The sequence below is a fragment of the Punica granatum genome, chromosome 5 (assembly GCF_007655135.1).
Source record: "Punica granatum isolate Tunisia-2019 chromosome 5, ASM765513v2, whole genome shotgun sequence".
NCBI classification, from domain to species: domain Eukaryota; kingdom Viridiplantae; phylum Streptophyta; class Magnoliopsida; order Myrtales; family Lythraceae; genus Punica; species Punica granatum.
This window is the reverse complement of record NC_045131.1, coordinates 26,435,446-26,458,501: the sequence shown is the minus strand read 5'-3', so window position 1 is coordinate 26,458,501 and position 23,056 is coordinate 26,435,446. Positions and strand designations below refer to the sequence as shown.

At 39.1% G+C, this 23,056-nt stretch overlaps 2 protein-coding genes across 2 annotated transcripts; one reads left to right on the top strand and one right to left on the bottom strand.

The window, feature by feature from the left end:
* Positions 1–307: 307 nt before the first annotated feature.
* On the top strand, positions 308–2,301 carry LOC116206732 (dnaJ homolog subfamily B member 13-like). Its single transcript, XM_031539524.1, has 3 exons — positions 308–758; positions 1,023–1,450; positions 1,546–2,301. The coding sequence occupies exons 1-3, from the start codon at positions 594–596 to the stop codon at positions 1,982–1,984; spliced, it is 1,032 nt and encodes a 343-aa protein (XP_031395384.1). The 5' UTR covers positions 308–593; the 3' UTR covers positions 1,985–2,301.
* Positions 2,302–8,483: 6,182 nt separating this feature from the next.
* LOC116206913 (homeobox-DDT domain protein RLT1) lies at positions 8,484–19,693 on the bottom strand. Its single transcript, XM_031539748.1, has 18 exons — positions 18,856–19,693; positions 18,232–18,711; positions 17,459–17,538; positions 16,428–16,835; positions 16,209–16,298; positions 15,968–16,132; positions 15,640–15,862; positions 14,905–15,005; positions 14,721–14,807; positions 14,480–14,632; positions 14,213–14,368; positions 13,869–14,078; positions 13,076–13,783; positions 12,168–12,728; positions 10,919–11,530; positions 10,702–10,806; positions 10,152–10,406; positions 8,484–9,594 (listed from the first exon to the last, which is right to left on the bottom strand). Exons 1-18 carry the CDS (start codon positions 18,959–18,961, stop codon positions 8,776–8,778), a joined length of 5,319 nt encoding a protein of 1,772 aa, XP_031395608.1. The 5' UTR covers positions 18,962–19,693; the 3' UTR covers positions 8,484–8,775.
* Between the last annotated feature and the right edge of the window lie 3,363 nt (positions 19,694–23,056).

Genomic DNA, 23,056 nt, shown 5'->3' with positions numbered 1-23,056 from the left:
CATGGAATGTCCCACAAAAATCGGTTTTGCACCATCAGCATCGGCTTGACGGCGTCAATGGGGAGATGCCGATTTGTACTATACTTAAACAACTTTGAAACATTTTGTACCGTCAAGTAGCAAAAAAAAATTTTTATATCATATTGAAATATTTATAAAATTTTTTGGACAACCGGTACAATTTATCACTATTATATATATATATATATATATATGTGTGCGCGCGCGCGCCAACCAGTGGGCCGACCAGACCCATTGTTGGCCCATATACCATATAAGGAATCCGACCGGGTATAGGAAAGATTCGAGCAGCATCTGGTAACTTCGACAACCTTCGTCTCCTTCCCCCGCCTTCTTCGTCCTCTTCCAGACAAATCCTTCCCTCCTTCCGACATCTTCTTCCTTCCCCCGCCCCAATCATCTGCTATATAATACAGATACATAGACATAGCTGCTTCGCCTCGATCACATTAACAGCTCCGTTACCCAACGCAATCGCATTGAATTCTGCTATACCCAACAACTGACATTCTTGATTTGTTGAAGAAGAAGACGAGGAGAAGAGGAAGAAGGAAGAGACGAGGGAGGAAGTGATGGGGGTGGACTACTACAAGGTGCTGCAGGTGGACAGGAACGCGACAGACGAGGACTTGAAGAAGGCGTACCGGAAGCTCGCCATGAAGTGGCATCCCGACAAGAACCCCAACAACAAGAAGGAAGCCGAGGCCAAGTTCAAGCAGATCTCCGAAGCCTACGACGTAAGCTCCCCGACCCGACGACCCTCTTCCGTCTTACCTCCATCTTTTCTTTACCTGAAAAAGTACCTTTGTTGATCTTTCAAATCAATTCCGCTCATTGGTTTGTTTGGGCCTCAAACTGCTCTTGAATTCAATATATGATCTTTCAAACTGATTTTTGAGCAGAAGCAGAGTGTTGTCTAAGGAGCCAACTTTTTTCCTTTTTGGAGTTAATCTCTGTTCATGGTTCTGAATAACACATGCGATGTATTCGATTGGTTGCAGGTTTTAAGTGATCCGCAGAAAAGGGCTGTCTACGACCAGTACGGAGAAGAAGGCCTCAAGGGCCAGGTCCCGCCCCCCGGTGCCGGCGGGCCAGGCGTCGGGGCCACCTTCTTCCAGACGGGAGATGGGCCCAATGTCTTCCGATTCAATCCCCGGGATGCCAACGACATATTCGCAGAGTTCTTTGGTTCGTCGAGCCCGTTTGGGGGAATGGGTGGCGGAGGCAGCATGAGGGGCGGCGTGACAAGGTCGTTCGGGGGAATGTTCGGGGATGATATATTTGGGTCGTTTGGGGAAGGCCGACCAATGAGTCAAGGCCTGCGTAAGGCCCCTCCGGTGGAGAACACCCTGCCTTGCAGCCTCGAGGAGCTCTATAAGGGCACGACGAAGAAGCTTAAGATCACCAGGGAGATTGCCGACGCGAGCGGGTCAGTTGATCAATCCGCAATCGTACTGTTTCTCGATACATACAAAGTCGAATTGCTGTTTCGGTTGCTGATGTTTGTTGGTGTTTTGTGTGCAGGAAGACTATGCCGGTTGAGGAATTTCTAGCCATAGACGTCAAGCCCGGATGGAAAAAGGGCACGAAACTTACCTTCCCGGAGAAAGGGTCAGAGCAACCTGGAAGGATCGCTGCAGACCTCATCTTCATAATCGATGAGAAGCCCCACAAGACCTTCACTCGCGAAGGCAACGACTTGGTTGTGACCCAGAAGATATCGCTCGCTGAGGCTCTCACGGGCTACACGGTCCGCCTGACCACGCTCGACGGAAGGAGTCTGACGATACCGATCAATAACGTGATCCACCCGAACTACGAGGAGGTTGTGCCGAGAGAAGGCATGCCTTTGCCGAAGGAGCCCTCCAAGAGGGGTAACTTGAGGATCAAGTTTGATATCAAGTTCCCGGCTAGGCTGACTTCCGAGCAGAAGGCTGGGATCAAGAAATTGTTGGGTTCTTGAGAATTTTCGTCCTGTTGTAATATATTAAAACAGTTCCTCTGCAAATCTGAATAGGTTTATTTCTTCAATCCTCAGTTGCCAACTTCATGGATTCCGTTGCTCCGTTACCGAGATTTGGAACCAGCGGAGGCCTCAATAGGCGAAATTTTGCACGTAGGCTTACATATGGGAGCTCCCTCCGACTACTAATTTCCCAAGTTTTTGGAGCTTTATAACTGAAAACTTCGACTTTTAAGTTTTATTCCAGATGTAGGAAGGTGCAGATGTGTGCGATGTATAGAAAAATTCGCACATTTTAATTTATTTGTTAATTATAATTTTTGTTATGTATTTTGAGATTTTTTTTTTTAAATTCTAGTATTTGGAAGTCTACCAATTCATCAGAGAAGTTCATAAACGAGTGTAAATTTTATATGTGATCGAAAATTTTTCAAGAAGTTATGCGATCTTTATTCGAAAATTGAGAGTTTGTTTATTTTTAATACAATAATTAATGATACTCATTATAATGGAACAGTCAGATTTTAAAACATAATCATTCTAATTTATTTTTTTCTTAATTTAATATCACAATCGTTGCTTTTTATTTTTTTTATTTTAATAATAAATGTTCTTACATATTTTTTAATTAATATTACAATTAATTTTTTAATATTAAATTCTCCTAATTATTCATCACTATTTTATTTTTTCTTCATTTTCATAATAAATCTCTCACATAATTTTTCTTATTCATTATTATAATAAATTCTTTAATAATAAATTTTTTTACCTATTTCGTCTTCATTTTCTTAAAGTATAATAGAGTTAGGTAGATTAATAATTTTATTCCGAAACTAAATTCAAACTAAGAAGATGGTTGTATGGTGCTTGTTTGTTTTGCTTACTGGTTTTTATATGTATTTTGGTAAACTGGTTTTTATATATTTTAATTGATCATTATAGCGGTATAGAATCTTTGAACGGATCAATCACTTTACTACCGGCAAGTTCACCAGTCCCATCTCTTCATCATGCAAAATTGGAAATCAAATATACTTATTTTATATCAATATAAGTGAAAAAAAAATTTAAGTGCTTCAATTTTCTTAACATACTAAACTATTACTAAGATGATAACCGGATTCGTTGTAAGATGATACTCTCAACTTAAAACTCCTTTATGTCTAATTATCTCCTGTAAAATTTCTTGTACATCTTTATTTGGATTTCATCTCAATTTCGTCTTATTTTCTTTAGCTAGCAAATAAAGAAAATTGCGATTTTTTTCTCCTTAAATCTTAGGTGTGTGTTTTCTGTGTGAATAGTTCGAGTTCGTCCTTTACGCTTTAGTAAGACCCTAGTTGGAAATTCCTAATGAGTAAATATTCAGTGAGTATCGTTCAGTCAAGTGACGGTGTAGTATCCAATAAAAATGCATGTAAGCGGTTCTCACTTGCATGCATTTTAATTGATTGTCACTCATTCAGAGTGTATGAATAATAGTAATTGAATATTTAGTCCTTGACTGGGCCATCCCATCTATATCTACTCTCAGCGAATTGCGACATCTTTACCTCCACTTATGCGGAACCTTGGACACTTTCCTGTGGAGTTCATTGAAGCACATGACTAATTTCAAAGTTCTAATTATTTGGGGTAATAATTTGGCAAAAGTCTATTTCCCTATGAAGTTCAGGGCCAGTTCGAGTTGGATATGTAAATCAAATGCTGCGGTTACTTCTACAATTTATGAGGAGAGCATAGTGGATATGATGATCGTGCATCAATCAAGACCTATTTTCGATCTCCCTCTTGTTTAATATTATAGGGTGGTTTTTTTAATTACTTTCGTGAAGTAGGAAAAGGAAAAGGAAAATTAAAATTTTTAGCTGATCATATGGGTAATGGAACAAGAAATTGGGAAAGCAGTAAGATAATGCAGAAGCTCCATTTCATGTGAAGATTCATCAACTAATGCTGAGCACAGGCTTGTTCTTAAAGAACAATGATCTTATGTTTTTATCATAAATGATGGTGTGGAGGTTATTTTGGTCATGCAAGCTGCAAGACGGTGAATTTAAGTAAGTCGATTATGGATAAAACAAGATTAGGTTCTCGTTACGTGGAAAGGAAAGATGAGGTATTTTCACGGTATGGAGATAACTTTAAAAATGATCAAAGTCTTTTTTGTGAGTAGTCCAAATTTTACGGTCTAAATTGAAGAGGAGCGTAGGCCCATTAAAATACTAATACTGATGGGGAGAAGAAGTCAAATATTTAATATATGAAATAGGAGAAGCAAGTGTTGACCCTTTCGTTATGTTTGGTAGACTAAATTCGGATTAAGGTGGGTTGCTTAATATATCTTGCTTATTTTGATTTTAAATGATGTGGTTAATACTTTTTATTGACCTTGGATGGTAATTGGAGTTAATGAGGGAGGTTCTAGAGGGTTGCTAGTATGTATAAGAGTTGTAATCCTCATTTTGGGGATCTTATCAAAACTGATCATCAATTATCAGATTATATATCTATGAACTTAGTTCGTGTTATCTTTTATCGTTTAAACGAAGATTTAAGCGTGTTATCAGGATCCTCGCTGCGTCAGTTATCAGCTGATATCAAAGTAGGAACTCGCCTAAATCTGAACAGGCGAACAAAGCAAGTCACAAACGTCCTCTCATCGAAGAACAGAGGGTGTATGCTTGATGCTTTCATGAATTGCAGCAACTGGGATGAGGAAGATGGAGGCTCAACACAGCAAGTTGTTCCTAGTAAGTTACCTTCCGCTTGATGCGCTCCTTATGGGTTCCATTTCGGTGATGATGATGAAGATGGCGGGTATAATCGGATTAGCAGTTCTCGTGGAAGAAGATGATATATGTGAGAGCTAAAGGATTATTGTTGGTAAAGAATCCAAATTTTGAAAGGAAACACGAGTGTTGAGGGGTTCTTGGAGTGGATTTCTGATGCCAGGTTGATAGTCGTTTATGACCTAAGCAGCAGAGCTTGTATTTGGTGGGGGAGACTGCAAAGAAATCGTCTCCAAGATGGAAAGGTTCCAATATTCACATGAACGCGTATGAAGCAATTGCTAAAGCTCAGATTCCTGCCAATGGATGATGATTGTTGATGCTATGATAGTTTGGGGGGAGAGAGAAAAGAAGGAAAGGAGCAGATTGACATTAATGCTTCCCTGTTATTGAAGAGAAGGATAAGGTTTGTTCCATATTGTAGCGGGGAATTAGATGGTGTTGGCCAAGGAGCAATGACTCTCAAGGATTGTAGATTTAGTCCTTAGCTGAAAGTTTGCAATTGGAGCAATAAGACCAGTTATGGTGGCTTCCCAACAAGTCAAAAAAAAATATTATACCAAGTTTATGGGCTAACCTCAGACTTGTGAGAGCTTGTGTCCCATGGCAAAAAGCCATTTGGTTTTCATGAAATATTCCCAATGCATCCTTTATTGCTTGGCTTTGTGTACGTTGGACGGGCTAAGTACCAAGAATAGAGTTGTTTCATGGGGTGTTCAATTGGACATGGAGAATGAATTTTGTGGGCAGTAAGAGAAAAATAGAGATCATCTCTTCTTTTCTTGTCAAGTCACTAGCCCTATTTGGTTTAGTGGTCTCTGGAGAATTAGAGTCAGCAGATATTCAACAAGTTGGACATCGGAATTTAACTCGGTCTGCTCCTTGAAGGGAAAGAAGTTGGATGTTATAATTTTGATGCTTTTCTGGTCGGTCTTTATATACGGGGTGTGGATTGAAAGGAATCAGAGACTCCTCAATAAGCATAGAGGGCTCGTAATTAACTTAGTTGAGGAGATCATTACAATGATGAAAATGAATATTACTTTGCTGCCTAGGTTTTTCTTTAGAGCGTTAAATTCTTCATTAGTTCATACTCTATGCATGTTATGTTTTTGCAGTTGTTTTGGCGTTAGTTTGGATTTGTGGTACACTTTGTAATTACAGTTTTGATGATTAATAAAGCACTACCTATCCACAAAAAAAAAACACATAGAAAATTGACAACATTAAATAATTACTAATCATGAGAAAGTTTCGCAAATTTTGTATGAAATATTTTACAAAATATAGATTTAGAATATATTGATTACATAAATATTTATTTGCAAATCTACAACATTTGAACATTTACCATATAGTAAATATACAAATGCTACTGTGCTATATTTATATTCTAAATGACAATTTAACAATTTTCTTTTCCTTGCGCTCTCTTGGCCATCAACTTGCTCTTTTTCATTGTCTCCTTGCTTCTGTTAAACTTCTTTTGTGAGTGCGAGTTGCGCCCTGCGCCCTGTCCTCTCACCATGCTGTTGGCGTCAAGTGCTCATCGGAGAAAACCGTCACGCTATTGGGAAAAATTTTAGGTTTCCATTGTATTTTACTTTTAAGATTAATCATAACCCCTAAAATAAAATTATACAAATCTCAGAGAAAACGACTGTAAAATGTTTGAATATGTCCAAATTTAAGTGATTGAGCTTTTATGTACCTTTTTATTTACAATACTCTAACATTATTTTGGAATTATAAATTATTAATATTTTATGAGATTAAAAAAAATTGTACATTTGCACTTACTAGCTTTGGGTTCTAAATCCACCCCTGCTCATTGAGGATAATGTACTGTGATCCAAAGCTTCCTAATCATTCATACACACACACACACACAAAATATATGTTGGCTATGTCGATACATATATATTGTTAGGACCACAAATTCGGATCTAAATCGCGAGTGATTCACGTGTGTCTCGTTGATGAAGAAACTTGATCCATAGCTCATGTTTAGCCTCGAACACCGGCACTATGGGAGATTGGAGGTGGTGTCCAATTTAACCGTGAATATGGGAAAAAATAATGAATTGTTGATAAATCTTAAAAACATGTAAACACATGTATTTATAGAGGGTTTAGAAATAGATTGCGTTATCACCATGACGAGATATTCGGTATATTTTCGTTTCTCATATCTGGATATATTATGAAGTGTATCTTGATGTTGTAGAAAAATTCATATTATAACTCTTACTTGGGCCTCGCTGGGTCTCGCTCAGGTAGCGAGACCTCATGGGCCGTATCAAGTAGGCGCCCGAAATCCTATCCCAACATATATAATATATACTGTATCATCCAAAGTGAAAATTTCCGATGTTACATCATAGATGTGCTTCCATCTATTCTGGTTTCATTAATTTTTTATAAACTATCCGCAACTTTTAGTCGATTTTGTTTTATAGCTTGTTAGACTTTTTCCTTTTCCTTTTGGTCAATGTCAGGCATTTTCTATTTCGCTGGTCAGCTTTACGCCTTTCTCTGTCTCAATTAATCAATTATATTTGTTCGAAAAATTATGCTAAGATATATAGCTTGTTTCTTTAGATGGTTCAAAATAAGTAGTTTTTTTTTATTTATTATTATCTAGCTGTGTCTGCAAATATTGGAAATATACGGTAAGAGCTGAAAAATAATTGTTGATGGAGAAATGCCAATTTTTAATCATATTTGAGCATAAAAAGTTCAATTTATATTATAGATATGTATTGGTTGTTTAATTTTAGATGATAAGATATCTTAACTTGTTTTTATTTAGCTTTACTTTTGCAAGGATCATATCCAATTCTTGATAGAGAATTTTATCTTTCAATCGAAAAATACAAACCATGTATATAGACATGGATCTGCCAGAATATTCTTTGTACTAGGAAAACTTCAATCAACTTAATGTGAAAACATGAGAGATTAACTACCTGATATAATGTTCTGATTACTTCACAATCTCTTAGGATTCATTTCCAGCTTCGAGGTTCTCCGAACGTATAGCTCAAAGCTATAGAGATGAAGCTTCGAGTCCAATCCGCCATCAGTCTGCCCACCGCGAATTTCTTATTTTTGGAGATATCCCCGCAAGTTATAATTTCTTATAAGCCCAAGGACCAAACCCAACCCAATTGGGTTTAAGGGGATTGTGTGCATATGGTTTGGACCCCCGTTCTTACCCTCATAAGAAGATGAGGTGTGAATCTTCTGCACGGAAAATACATTAACAAAAATTCATTTACATATCAAGTTATTACCACATCTTGTCAATCGTACTTATTATGCAAAATTAAGTTTTCAAATAAAATATGAAATATCCTAACTCCTATAAATAACTGTATCTTATAAGATCATATTGGTAAGAAGAACTTAAATTTCAAAAAAAATATTCAGAAAATTATCATATCTTACAAATTATGTTTATTTGAAAAATTGAGTTTCCAAATAATTATAAAAATATAAAAAAGTGAAAAGAAAAGGAGAAGATTCCATACAGTCGTCCGGTCACTCTCAAGCCATCGGGCCGAGTACCATGTCTCGACTTTCATTATTATTATTATTATTATTATTATTATATTGATAGTAAAAGACGCATGTTTTAATTATATCGTTAACACCAACTTTTGTAGGGTTGATCTTATCATAAAACCAAAATAAATTGAATGTACCTTCTAATACCGTTGAGATTATACTTTTGAGGAATAGTTTGGTTCACCAATTTGATCTCAATACAAACTGAACTAAAAGGCTAAAACTATTGGCCTCATTTCATTTTTCCCCAAACAATTGAATCATTTGATACATTATTTGTTCTTCCCCGTACAACTCAAAAAAACTATTAGAAAAAAAGAGAGAAAGGTAATCTAAGGGGAAACTCACTAAAATCTGTTTCCTTCCACCTATATCATCTTCTACAGTAACCACCGAATCGAAGCTCGAAAGCCATAATGTTCCCTCTCATTCGCTGTAGTCTTCTGACCCCGCCATTTCCGAACCTTCCTCCTCTTCGTCGTCCTCATCATCATTCTCCATGGGCTCCAACCCACCATACTCGACATCACCCCTCATATCCATAGTGCCCCCAAAACCCTGCCCCGTGTCTTCTTCCTCAAGCTCGTTATAATCTTCTTCCTCCTCGGAGACACCCATGTCCTCCTCTTCCTCCTCCTCGCCCGGTTCCTCCTTCATGAAGTTCCTATTCCACCCATTTGATGTCCCAGCATACCCTTCCCCCCAGTTCCCCTCGATATCATAGCCCATCACTGCCTCATTCTCATTCTCATTCTCGTTATCGTTCTCATCGTCCTCCACACTATCACTGTTCACCGAAGCCTCCTCTACATGAGCCGGATACCTTGGTTCATGGTGCCAGGCCTCGTTCAATCTTCTTGAGCCCACCCCAGCTGTGTCTGCTCCCATATGTCCCAACAATGCCTGCTCCCCAACCTTGTTCTCTGCTCTCCTCTTCCTCACTGTCCTCCGACCCCGAACATAGCTGCCTCCTTGGGCGAGTTGTGTTCTTCCCTGCTGCTGTCTCAGTAAGTTCTCACTGTTCCGAGCATTCCGTCTGCCGCTAACATCGGATCTAGCAGCTGAAGACCTCCTTTGCCACTTCTTGCCGCTGGTCCTGTCACGGGCCACATTTCCACGTTTGTTTGATTTTCGTCCATTGCTGACTTCACCAGGATTCCCTTTCAAGTAAATTCTTTGGTCTCCCTCAGGCAGGTCGACTTTCGCACTCTTGAGCACCACAGGTTTCAGCGGCAGTCTCTGTACCTGGTGACAATGAAAAGTTATGCATCAACTTGCAATTCAGCAAAAGTACTCGATTTGGAGCTTTACTAATGGTGAGCTTGGTTCCCAGGAGAGTCACCAAAGAAAGAGGCTGACCTCCACTAGTTTGTGCGTGCTCATGGCACTCATCAGCTTTCGAGCCTAAAAGCACACTTAGAGCATGAAAACCTAGTAACTTACATTGACTCAGCTCAATTGCCTCCCCATACAAGCCATGATGAAATAATCAGGAACACAAGAAGTTACAGTCTACATATACATGACATCTGACTGATCATTTAGATCCATTCCTGACTGTTAGGCAGTACGACATTCCAACAACTTTACGATTTTCTCAACAGGGAATTGAGGACTTGCTTAAGAAAGAGGAATCTCATGTAAATACCATGGAATAAGGTTTGATCCAATTCATGAAAATTCCATAAATATTCCATTCCAAAAATAGAAAGTTCGAAACATCCCCCCCTAAGTTGTATTCAAGTTCCCCAAGTCATAATATTATCAAGGTAAAATAATACTTAAGGGATAAGGAAGCTTACAGTTTCCTCTCTGACTGAGTCAACATTACGAGACTCAGGTTGCTCTGGCTTTACATAGATTATAGAGCTTTCCAGTTCCAAAAGCCTTAAAGCTGATGCAGCAATAGTTTGTGGGATCCAAGGAAGCACAGAAACATGTTCTAGATCAAAATAGTCTTGCACAGAGCTCTCGGCCAAGCTCAATAAATCCCTTGTACTCTCGAACTCTGGAGACAAGTACTCCCTCCTTAGAGCACCCTCCAGCAGAGTTAACATCTGCAAAAAGGATTACTTTAAAAATCAATAGAAGCACTGGAAAAGGCAGATAACATGCATAGGTGATATTCGATTAAGACTTGAATATTAAACATTTAAAATGCAAGTAGCCAGTTGAAAGAAGAGAGGGAAGAGAGTGCGAAGGAGTGGAGAGAGTAGGAGTGGAGAGAGTAGACAGTTCATACAGGAGAAGTTTGGATACCAATATAGCAAATCACGGTTCATCACATAATTGGAGTAACAAGACCCTTAATAAAGATTATTCATGGATAGGTATGAATATTGACAGCCATACCTGCAAGAATTCCTCAGGGGATGAAAAAGCACTCAACTTCATACCCCAACTTCTCCGGAGGTCCTCTGTCCAAAATGACTGGAGAGCTTCTGGAGGAATTAGAACCTGCAGATAGAACATAATCAAAAAATTATTAGCCTTTAGTCGCTCATTCTCAAGATAACTGGTGGGATAATTAACAGACTGGCAATAGTTAAACTCCTGGCGAAATACTAACCTCAACATATGCTAACAGACCCTTAAGAAACCTGATCCCGAGGGGAACAGACGACACCAAAACATGACCGTCCTTCTGATCCAACTTTCTCCTATCTTCACACTCCATAACATGACGTGAAAAATCAAAATTATCGGCAATTGTCGCATGACAAGAAAAGCAATGCTTCGTCTCGCATAAATAAGTATCCAGGCAACTATCACAGATGAATAATACGGGATCAGATCTCCTCTTTCCAGTTCTCATGGCACCAATTGGGAATGAGTTGCTACATTCTCTCGAGGCCCACTTCAGAAAATCTTGGTATCTTCTCAGAGCAGCCTTTTTCTCAAACTGATTCCTCCCAATCTCAATCCTGAAAGAAGATGATGCCTCTGAGATGTCGTGGCTTGACCCACAAACCATACTGCTGGGGCTACCAACACCTCGGCAATCAGGACTAGAGTCCATCTCCACAGCCTCATTTTTAACGGAGCTTCTAATTTGCGGGGCGGACTCTAAACTCCTCCTAACGTTCTCCCTGAAGAGCTTCTCAATCTTCAGCAACATTACACGCAGATGTGATTCTCTAATTCCACGCACATCCAAAGACATTAAGAGAGCATCGAATGCCTGCATTAGAGAGACAATAGATGAATGATACATGTAAACAGATGAGGGAGAAATAAGATGGATGTCACCAATCAAAACACATAACAAGATGAGGGACCCCCCTTACGCATGGACTTTGTTGATAGATGACACTTTCATTTTTCCCATTTCAACAAGGTATTCATAAAGACCATGAAGCCCAGTTGCAGGCATCCTGGCTTTCTTTCAAACGATTTATATGAGAATACTATAGTATTCATTGTGCAAGGACAAGAAAGAAAGAGATGCTGGTGAAGGATTGAGGCCTAATGCAGAAAATACCACTAAGAGATGGGACAATTTTTGTTTAAAAATTTAAAACAATGAAAAAAAAAAGAGGAAAACTTCTAAAGAAAATCCAAGAAGAGCAATAAGAGAACGGGTAGAGAGCTAAAAACAGCTGAATTAAGATAGAAGGGTGAATAGTTTAAGTGAGGAAAAGAAGTGAAAATATGGCAGGAGAATTTTCCCCTCAATTTCCTATTTTCTATTGACTAGGATGATGTTAGCATGGACGCTCATGGAAAGGCAAAGCGAGCTAGAGGAGAAGACCTCCTTATGAATAGCAGAATCATATATAGTATTCATACTGAATCACGAAAGAAACAAGTAAGCTCACCTCTTCAGAGTCTATAAGCCTCCAAGACCCATTATTTAGCTCGACAAATATCCTCCCAGAACCAGGATCATTTCTTGATGAGGATGCAACAAACTGCCAGTACCGATTCCGCCTCCGATCTAGACCAAGAGGCAGCGACCTGTAAACGTAGATCTCTTCTGCCCTTTGGGCGATGTAAGACTTTAATTGAGATCGTGACCTTCTTGAGACATACCCATTATGATTGGAGTTGTCAGGAACTCCTGATGGATCCTGTACCACAACTAAGGCCCTATCAGTTGACAGGTTGCTGGGGTCATTCTGAACACCAGCCTGTGGACCAAGCAACAGTTTATGGTCTTCTGCTAAGCTCAGTGAAGCCTCAGTGTTTTTTGTGTCTGCGGCAGGCCATGGACTTTGGTTGCCATCCACAGAAAAGTCCCGAACTTGGGCTTCGGTTCTTCCCCCGGTAAAAGATGATAAGTCCAATTTAGAGATGAACTCATCCTTCAAACGAGACTTATCTAGCTGCACCTCTGCCCACATCTGCTTTTTAAGAGCATTTGCTGCCTCCAATCGATCCTGCAGAGGATTTGATTGAAATGTGCATATAAGAGAGAGAGAGAGAGATCAAACGTTACACTACAGAGTACAACTCAGTCAAGCACTCAACCACAAACCTTAGAATAATGTCTCTTTCAGTTTAGAACATTGTGCAACTAACTGACCAAGCAGTAACTAATGACATCCACTTTAGGCTTATGGGGGATAATGCTTAATGAGCTTTTATCAATATTTCTCGATACCGTTAGTTAAGCAAAAGAATTTCTCTTGGTACTGATAGACATGCCTAATCCTTCCACATTTGAAGTATTATGAGGAAACACAAACGTAAAAGAGCATAGCTTCAAAAGAAGAAAGAAATCTACCTCCAGAACAGCACGAATTGAGTTTCCTTCATTAGCAACACCAATTAGAGCAACAAGGGCATTCAACCGTTCTTCAACACTGAGATGGGAATACTCTCCTTCTGTGAGTCCACGAACCCATGATTCCCCTGAGTTGCTTTCATCAATCTCCATATTTTCTTGATCTTTACTATCATCAATGCCTTCACCATCTCCACATTGCTCGGCAGTGTCCTTGAAATCATTCACAGGGCATGAAATAAAGTCTCTCCCATTCTCATTTTCCATGTTCATCCCGTCATTGAGCATGGGCTCCTCTTCTTTTATAACTGGAAGTTCATTCTCTTGATTATATTGATCATCTTCCTTGATGACGCCCAAAGGTGCAGCTATATCATCAGCATCAGGATCCTCATCGACATCACCCTCAGATTCTTCATCTCTTTGAGCATCTTCATCTCTTTCTGCATCATCATCCCTTTCGGCGTCATCATCTCTTTCTACTTCATCAGCATCTTCTTCAGCTAAAAGCCCATTTTCAAATATCCTAATTTTCTTTCGGGCTTCTGATAGTATGGCCTCAGCATCAGTTGGGTCCTTTCTATAAGCTGCACGTACACGGTAAGTGGAAGGAGCTATTCGCTCAAAAAGCTTAGTATCCCTTGTCAAGGCAACAGATATGGAAGCTTCTGGAGTCTTGCTTGTACTCAGATCCCTGAGACCAGATTTCTTAACAAAGAAAAGAAAAGAAAAGGGAAAAGTCTCAGAGAAGTGATGATAAGACTAACTCGAACAAAATAAAAACTTCACTCACCTGAATCTTGTCAGCTAAATCTAATACTGTCAACCCTTTGCTTCCCTCAAGTGAAAGAACATGAAATGCAGCAAATTTGACGGTTCCAGGAGTCAAACGATGTCTAGATCTTCTAGGAAGCAATAAACCTTTTTCCCGCATGATAGCAAGTGCCTTTTCAGCTGCTGAACCGCTGCGTAAAGTAGACACTATGTCTTCACAATCTTTAACCTGCAACAGAAGTGAAAGTAAATGATCTATATCGACAATGAAAAGACTTGGACGAATGAAAATTCTGTTCACTATTTTTAGAAGATATCATCAAACTTTCTAATTGAGCACAGAGGAGCTCAAGAAAAACTAACCTCATCACCCTCCTGCAAGTGTGGCTGCACAACAGTCCTTTTTTTCAACTGTGGGCCAAACCCAGCAGAAAGTGCTAATTGCCGGAAAATTTCTGGCCAAGTTAATGGATTTAAGTGCTTCTGCCACTTCTGTATGTCAAAGCCCCAAGCATATGCCTAAGACAAAAAAAAAGGAAACATCAGTTAATGATTTCACTAATTGGCACAACAATACTAAGAACTTTTATCTCACGAAAGAACCTCAGGAAAGAACATAATAAACTATACCCCTTCAACAATCTGCGGATGTCCGCCTTCAGGATTGGCAGCACCATTTTGATTAGTTCCTAATCCAGCAGCAGATGTCCTTGAAACATCTTCAATATCTTTAATGGTTGCTTTAAGAAGAGCAAGATGTATTTCACCCAATAACCTCGAATTCTGTGAAGCAGAAGCATAGTATAAAAATCTAAGACAGAAAAAAGCAACGGTACAGAATGACTTTAATGCACAGATACGAGCCACTCACATAATCATGAAAGGCTTGAACAAACTCGTCAAGAGTAAATGGCCATAAGCCAAGAACATCAGCAAAAGTAATCAAGAATCGCCATGCCTGCAAAGTCAGCCAAGAATAAGTCAAGCAATAACAGACATCTAATACTCTAAAAATAATTCCTTGGAAGATCCGTTTCCAAAATCGATGTGCATACCATGAGAAGATTCCCAGCATTTTCTTCTGAACTAAGCCATGGTTGAACAGCAAATGGCCGCTTTAATGGTATTGTCTGTGGTGGAAAGGCACTCAAAGAATCTGAAGACATAACAGAATACGCGTCAGAACCGAAACAAAAGATAACGAATAAAAGTGGTTATTATGAAAAGGAACAACCGGAAAAAGAAGAGGACAGCACATTCAACCAGCATTCTACATGATCTATTTTGTAACAAAAATTGTGCAAAAATCTAGGTCCTCTATGCTGAAAGCAGACAACTTTTTCCAGTATTAAAATCATAACCCCAATTCTTGTTTCTTTGATGGCTGAAGCGACTTCACATTCTGTAAAAAAATTACAATTTCAGGCTTCCCGGACTCAAAACTATCCTCCAATAGAAATTATAGGACCCAAGTAGCCAAATCTTCTTCACACCAGGAATTGGAAATCTAAATCAAAATATGGACTTATTTCATGAAGGGCAAACAAGAACTGTTTCTGAAGCTCAGCTACAAGCAAATTTCCTATATGACTAGCATTGCTTTAGCTCACGCTCACATTTTTCTCATAAAAACAAAATGAAGCAATTAAGTTAAAAACATTACGTAACGTCCAAGACCAGTCAGATTATTTCAAATCTTAAGCCATGCAAACAACAAAGGTATAATTTATATTAATGCATGACATGGAAAACTACTCATGACTCAAGAGCATTGCCACAATAATATTCACCTCTAAACATATCAAGGTTCTGCAAGGTGTCGTGATCTAGATGAACAATTGAGGGCAATCCTTTCTTTGCAGCAGCCAACTCCATCAGTTCCAGTTGCTCATCTTCCATAAGCTCCATCGACTCCTTAGCAATTCTACGTGCAGTGGCCTTCTCCATGGCAACTTTTCGTCTCTCAGCCTCCTTTTCTCTACGCTGTTCTTCTTTCTGCCTCTTTTTCTCAGCCTTATAATGATTCCAAGTGATTGGTAAGAGAACAGGGATAAAGGATAATTAACATGAAAAACAAAGAAATGATTGCAACCAACAATCAGTGGCTATAATTCTTACTCTCATATACTCCTTCTGCAAAAACCTCTCTCTTCTTTCCATTTCCTTCCTTTGTTCACGCAGCAATCTCTCCTCCTCCCTCTGCTTTTCTCGCACCAGTCTTTCTTCTTCTTTTCGTCTTTCACGATCATATCTTTCAATCTCTTTCCTCATCCGTTCCTCAGTCTAGACAAATGAGATGCACAACATTAGTATAGCATTTTCCAGAAAAATCTTAAACAATGTTAGTTATGAAACCAACCTTTCTCCTCATCATGTTTTCTTTTTCAAGTGCTTTGCGTATCCGGTTTTCATGCACTTCAATTTCTCTAGCAGTCCGAGCTTCTTCATTCTGGGAATATATATATATATAGAGACACACACACACAGACACACTTAGGCGTCATTGCTTATTCAAAGGAAGCCACATTTAAAGGGGGCACGGAGATGCTACTATTTACTTCTAAGGCTTTAAAATTACCTTGCGTTTCCCCGCATGCAAGCCAGTGTCATTGTGGAAAACTTTCCCATCAGATATCGCAAGCGAATTCTCAACTCCACTAACTGGGTATGCCCCCTGCGGAGAGTTTAATCTCATGCTTGTGAGAGGATCCCTTTGCTGTAGGCGGTCATCATATCCAGGAGATGCTGAAATACCGGGCCCTTCCCTATCTTCTTGAGAGACTCGGCAAACACGCAATAACTGGCCCTGAACACCATGCGTGTTTGACAGCTTCTGTATCCCATGAGAAGATGATGGAGCTCTTGCAGATGGACCATCAGTCACAACATCATGTAAATGGTTTTGGCTAACTTGCCCATGCGTGTTATATCTTATACCAGGCTGATCGTGAAGAAATTGATATTCGTGCACAGATCTTCCAACAGCCTGAGAATAATTACCATCAAGATAAGCCAAGAAAATAAAGTGTGTCAGTTCTACATGGCAAGTAAATGCCTCTAGCAATCAACGATTTTATGTAAATTGAACAGAAGGAACCAACATACGTGCAGGTGTAATGGACAAGAAATTCCAAACAAAAAGATATATAACAGATAAAAACCAAAAAATCCATGACAGAAAAAATTGTCATAAACGACATCTCAACAGCTGAAGTTGAAACTAACTCTCAAAGAACTTTGACAGTGATGAGAAAGCAGATGCAGCATTACCTAAATCCAACTGTACATTGATATTGGCATCCTTATATCTATTTTACAGAGGGAAAAGAAAGAACACATAAGAGCATCTCAGATGTAGAGAAAATCCTTTGTCCAAATTACGTTCACAGTGCTGACGAGACTAATTAATCATGTTTTCTTCATGATATCTAATCATTTTGCAAATGACCGAAACATCAACCTCTTTGAACCCACTGACATCTATAACATGGTAAAAGAAAAAGTTATAACACACACACACACACAGCAGCAATCACATGTCAAATAAAAATAGCTTACAAATAAATCAATATAATATATATAATGCTAAAAGAGATAAATGAAACCAACCTTATTTGATATAGCATCCCGTCTCCCATATAATTTGTTATCATATGAATGGTCAGGACGTATGTGCTCCTCCATCGTACCTATTAAAAACAGCATGATAAAGTCAACAGAATTGTCTATGCAAATTACCAAATTCTACCAAACCAAGAACAAGAAACACTGGTCATTTAACTATCATTTCAGTTACAAATACTTTAGTCCTAATATCAAGATGCCAGAAGCATTAATCTTAAGCACCAGTATTATATGTCAATGCTCACAAACTACGTAAATACCCAAGAAAAAATATTATTCATCAACCACAAGGTAATTAACAGTACATTCGACGTCACAGCATCAAAAAATTTCAAATCGACATAACAAGTGAAGCATAATCTGCAGTGATGTAATCATAATATATGCCCAAGAGCATAAATTGCAATATCTTTTCCTAGATAGACCAACAATAGTTTTAGCAATATTAGAAACTGAAATGCACGAGCCGAGGTAATCATTTTCCAATGAGTAAGCCCATATGCAACTTCTCTTTCCCAGGGTCACTTCTATAGCCATCTCTACTCCCCTTAACAGTTGTGCAAGAGCATTTAATACCAATAAAAAATCCGCCAAAACAATTTCTACTTAATAGTAAATACAAATCCACAGATTAAACTGGAGCTACTCATTACATTCCATCGGTGATGCCACTGGAAACGTGATACTCGATCCATAATATAGTCAATTCGCATACAAGACTAACATGAATTATCAAAGGAACGTGCATTATTAATTACCTATAGGTGCCCCGAAGGCATCAGGTGGCAAGGGATCAAACTCCATTCCAAGTATCGGACCATCCTCCCTCAGAGGCTCTCCCAACTGCGCCTCCACACAAGCTATCGCTCTAAGCTCCATGATTGTCCTAGGAGACTCGCCGTACCTCCTCCCAACACCAACATCATCTCCATCTCTTCCATACCCCATCCTCTGCAACTCCCTGCTACCATAAGGGCTAGAACCCGACCCCGACCCTGACCCCGAACCGGACCCCGACCCCGAACCGTAACCACTGCCCGGCTCCGGCTCAGCAAAGACAGGATCTTTGGAGTACTCCGGCGCCGAAACCGCCGCCGATGATTTACGCGGCTTCTTGGCGGGAGTGTTGTTCTTGTCCTTCAACCTCCGGTGGCAGAACCACATCTGCAACTGCCGATCGGTGAGTCCCAATTTCTCCGACAGCTCCGCCCGCATCGCCTCGGACGGGTATGTCTCCGCTGTAGCAGCAGCAACAACAACAATCACAACAAGCAACACGAATCACAAAAATAATCAAGCAGCAATCTTTCCAACACCGAGAACGGAGATTCACACCAAAACCAAAGCACGGGAAAATCAAATCAAACAGATGGTGAACGTACTGGCATAGGCTTTCTCTAGGGTTTCGAGCTGGAACGGCGTCTTCATCTGGCGCTTGGGCTTGGCCGGCTCCCCGATCTTGGGAGCGTCTTCAGATCCCGCCTCCATGATCGCAGAAACAGCACCCGCGGCGGCAAAGGGAAACCCTAGGAATCGAAGAAACCAACGACAACCCAAGAGAGAGAAACAGAGGAAGAACAAAGCGATAGTGGAGATAGAGAGAGAGAGAGGGGAAGGCAACGAAATCCTCCTCAAGGCTAGGGTTTGGATTTGACTCAAACTCTCCCATTCATTGATTCATTCATCCTCTCAACATCAAAATCAACCCCAACCCAACATCTATCTATCATATAAAGAAATCATCATCGAGGAATCGCACAAAATCGTGAGGGCGAAGAAAGAGGATCAATATCATCGAATATGGAATCATCAAGAACTATCCCAATCCTAACAAAAAAAAATTAATAAAATTGTAAATTATTATTACGATTGATTATTGCCCAACAATTGGAGAATAGTGGTAATGGAAGAAAGGTCAATTTTTTTTTTCATGGGTCGAAGTCGAACCATAAAATTAAACTAAATTCCAATAATAATGAAAATACGGATAATAATATCAGAAAATGGGAAAGTGAGTATGATGATGATGTTGATAAGAGGAAAGGATTATCGACATGAACAATGGGGAGATGGGAAAAGGCAACAAAATCCGGAACAATCCAACCAATACAACAACAACAACAACAACAGGAACAGGGCTGTTCCGACACTCCAATCCCAACATCTCCCATTTTCCCTTCTTTTTTTTTCCCGCCCAATTATGTTTTTGCTAATTCTAATTATTACGATTTTCAAAATGACTTTTTATGTTGATTTGATTATGTTGGGTGTGTTTACATTTCATATGTTATTATTATTATTATTGTTATATGCAAAATTGATTTCCACGCTATCAGTCTGTTTTCCTTTCGCCCATTTGATTCCACCTTTTATTTGATCAAGATTTTTTGTTCTACTTGTTCTGTCCTGTTCTTGTCCATTGCTCATCCGATTCTTCGGCGATGACGAGTCGCAGTTATTGGGTCAAGAACATTGGGCTGGGCTTCCCCGGGCATCTTCTCAGCTCGTTGATTTGATCTGGGCAGCAATTGGGCTCAGGCTAAAACAATTTCTGTCAAGGTTTTGAGATTCGGGTCTGCTCCATTTCACATCGACTCTCCTATTCTGTTTCTTAGGGCGAGATACGGGGTCGAAGCTGAAACCGACTCAACAATTTTTACAGTTAGTATAGTTGATTAACTGTGAACATATGAGAGAATGGATGCATCCCAAATATGGGGCGATGGCAGTAAATAGATAAGGCGGACCGAGTACTTCACGATTAGAGGAGTTGAACAATTACGTATGATTTGCACCGCACGATGCACTTCTTATGATTATTATGTCGTTTGTGTTTGGTCCTGAGAATGAAATTTTGATCTTTTCACCTAAGCTTTTGTGAAACAAGGTACAATGATAAATAGGAACAGGCTCGGGATTTAGATTTGGGGAGGCAAAGGTCCTTAAAAGTGCGAATAAAAACATGACTTTTTTCACGTGAAGTGGCTGATGCAAGAGATCTTATCAAAATTCGATGAAAAATACGTGTAAATTCTATTATCTAGATGTTTGTAAAAGACTACCAATTCTCATTTTTTTTTCTCCAGCTGAACCAGAATATCAACTAGTTTTTCGTAAAATTACTCTCTCACAAGCATTTGTAGTGCATATATAGATAATAATGGGAGATTTTTCGGTCAAGCCATTGGAGCTCCAGTGTTATTTTGTCTTTTTTGAACATGTCGTACTCGTGTCGTACTTCAGTTCATTTGTGTCGTACTCCAAAAAACAAACTAGTCAGACAGTTGATTACATGCGAGTACTATTGACTATATCATATCGTTTTGTACACAAAGCAGTTGACAATACGCATATACAGTCGACTATCAGAAGAGTTAATGAATTGGATTACGACGTAAATAAACTAGAGTACGATACCAGCACAACACTTTCAAAAATGACAAAATAACACTAAAGCTCCAGTTGCTTAGCTGAAAAATTTCTCAAATAATATAATATGAAAAGTCACCCGGATTTTTGAGGTCATGGTTGCAGCATTAGAGAATATTTTTTTTTCCCGAAAATACCAAAATATCTATCAATTTCACTGGTCTCTCAAGTATTTGACTAATTGGCGAAGGGAGTCAAGAAAGCATGCTTCCTATATATGCAACCTGTTTGAGCTAAATCATTTTGTATCTATACAGTTCGAACACCTTTTGGGAAAAAAAATTCCACCCTCACCATTATGTGATAAAAAAGAACCAATAAAATTATTATAACTAATAACATTTATGGTTATTAATTACGTGATCAACATTTTCTTTACCTATATATTACAATCTAATTTATTTTTTCCTCATGCCATATTATTAGGCATCAAAAATTGAATATATGTCTATATATATAATAGAAGCAAGGATATAAATAAGAAAAAAAATGGTCACTTTTACTTTTTAGAACTTCTTTGAATAGGAGGGAAATTGAGAGGATGAAAAATTGTTCAGAATTTTCAAAAACTCTTATACAACTCTCTCCACTCCTTTTCCTTTCCCGATGTTTCATTAGTTTGCAGTTGGTCATACATATCATGCATTATATAAAAAGAAAGCAAAATCACCTGTAATTGTTGTGCTTCAGATGGTTGTGATCTCTAAGAGGCCTTTGATGGCTGAGGTGGAGTACTATCATTAGTGATGTTCATTTGTTCTGCTTCCATACTCCTAACTTGTCCTCTAGAAGTACCTTCAACCGCTATCAGCTGTCTAGTGCATCTTCTTTTAGTGTAGCCAGTCTATCCACACCTTGAACATTTAGGGGAATTCAACTTCCTCTTTACCTTGTGGGGGTGAGCATGTTCCTCTAGGACTTTCTTCCTCTTTTTACTAGGCCTACCTAGTTGTTTCCTAATCTTTGGAGGATTTTTTTTAAAGGTAATATAGTGGGTATCAGTAGTGGCGACCAAGCCGCCCCCTTTATGCAATAACCGGACTCTCGTGTTCAACCGCAAGTATATCAAACGAACTGAATAACCAGTGCAAGCACTGACCTCATCAAGGCAACACCACCAAAGGCTAAGTATAGTTTACAGATGCCGTTGTCCCCAGGCCTAAGCTAAAGAGCACATAATTAGCAAATGCTTTTAACAGAGGAGATTTGAACTTGAACCTTGGGGTTACCAAACCATATGGAACTTTTGATGATTGATAGGGTCATATAGAGTCTTTTCCCAATAGTCTTGCCTAGTTACAAGATTTACGAAAGGTGCATAAGCTCTCTCAATGATCTCTTGTCTCAAAAAATGATGCACATATTCCTCAGGTCTTTAGCTGTTGTATTGTAAGGCAGTAATGACATGCTTGCAAGGTACCCCAGTTAAGTCCTATACTTGACAAGAACATGTGTGATTTCTCAAGTCAACTACACATTTAGAGAATGGGAGGCATGTTACCGCAAATAGTACGATATGAGGATTCACACACCACAAAAGAACCCAACCTCCACACCCGCTCCTATATTCTTCTAATCTTGCTTGAGCCTTGGGGCATAAGAATCCTCTTTGCCTGGCATATAGCATATGCCCTTTCACAATCTTCTTTGTGATGTATTATCTCGCCCCTTCAACTAGTGTTATAAGAGGTTTTTCCCTTACTTTCAATAGTTTTTTGTTGAACTAGTCACACATGTTGTTGGTGAGTGCATCATTCTTGCAGTTGGGGTTAAAAGCATGCATGCTCTATGAGCTTCTATATTTAGAAGATAGTTTGCAGCAGCTATACTCATCATCCTCACTTGAGCTCGGTACTACGTGAACCTTTGGAGGGTTATTGTCTTGGCACATCTCCAGAAAGCTTTCTTCAAGCTTAGAAGTCTCCAGTTCTTGGTCATGTTTGCCCAAATATGCCTTCAACAGAATGTGCGATGTACTTTCACACTTTATGCATGGCACAATCCAACCCTTACATAAGTGACATGGTTGCAAAACTATCTGTCAGTACACTTGCATTTGCATTAAGAACGAAACAAACCAAAACAAGCAAAGCAATAACATGGTAGCATTAAACTAGCCTTCTGGATATCTGATATGAAACTATACTTATTTTC

Coding starts and splice junctions, on each gene's coding strand:
- LOC116206732 (XM_031539524.1), top strand. CDS start 594: ATGGGGGTGGACTACTACAAGGTGCTGCAGGTGGACAGGAACGCGACA. Junction 759..1,022: donor AGATCTCCGAAGCCTACGAC/GTAAGCTCCCCG, acceptor GATTGGTTGCAG/GTTTTAAGTGATCCGCAGAA. Junction 1,451..1,545: donor GAGATTGCCGACGCGAGCGG/GTCAGTTGATCA, acceptor TTTTGTGTGCAG/GAAGACTATGCCGGTTGAGG.
- LOC116206913 (XM_031539748.1), bottom strand. CDS start 18,961: ATGGAGGCGGGATCTGAAGACGCTCCCAAGATCGGGGAGCCGGCCAAG. Junction 18,712..18,855: donor CCTAGAGAAAGCCTATGCCA/GTACGTTCACCA, acceptor CTGCTGCTACAG/CGGAGACATACCCGTCCGAG. Junction 14,079..14,212: donor ACTTGCAGGAGGGTGATGAG/GTTAGTTTTTCT, acceptor CTTCTGTTGCAG/GTTAAAGATTGTGAAGACAT.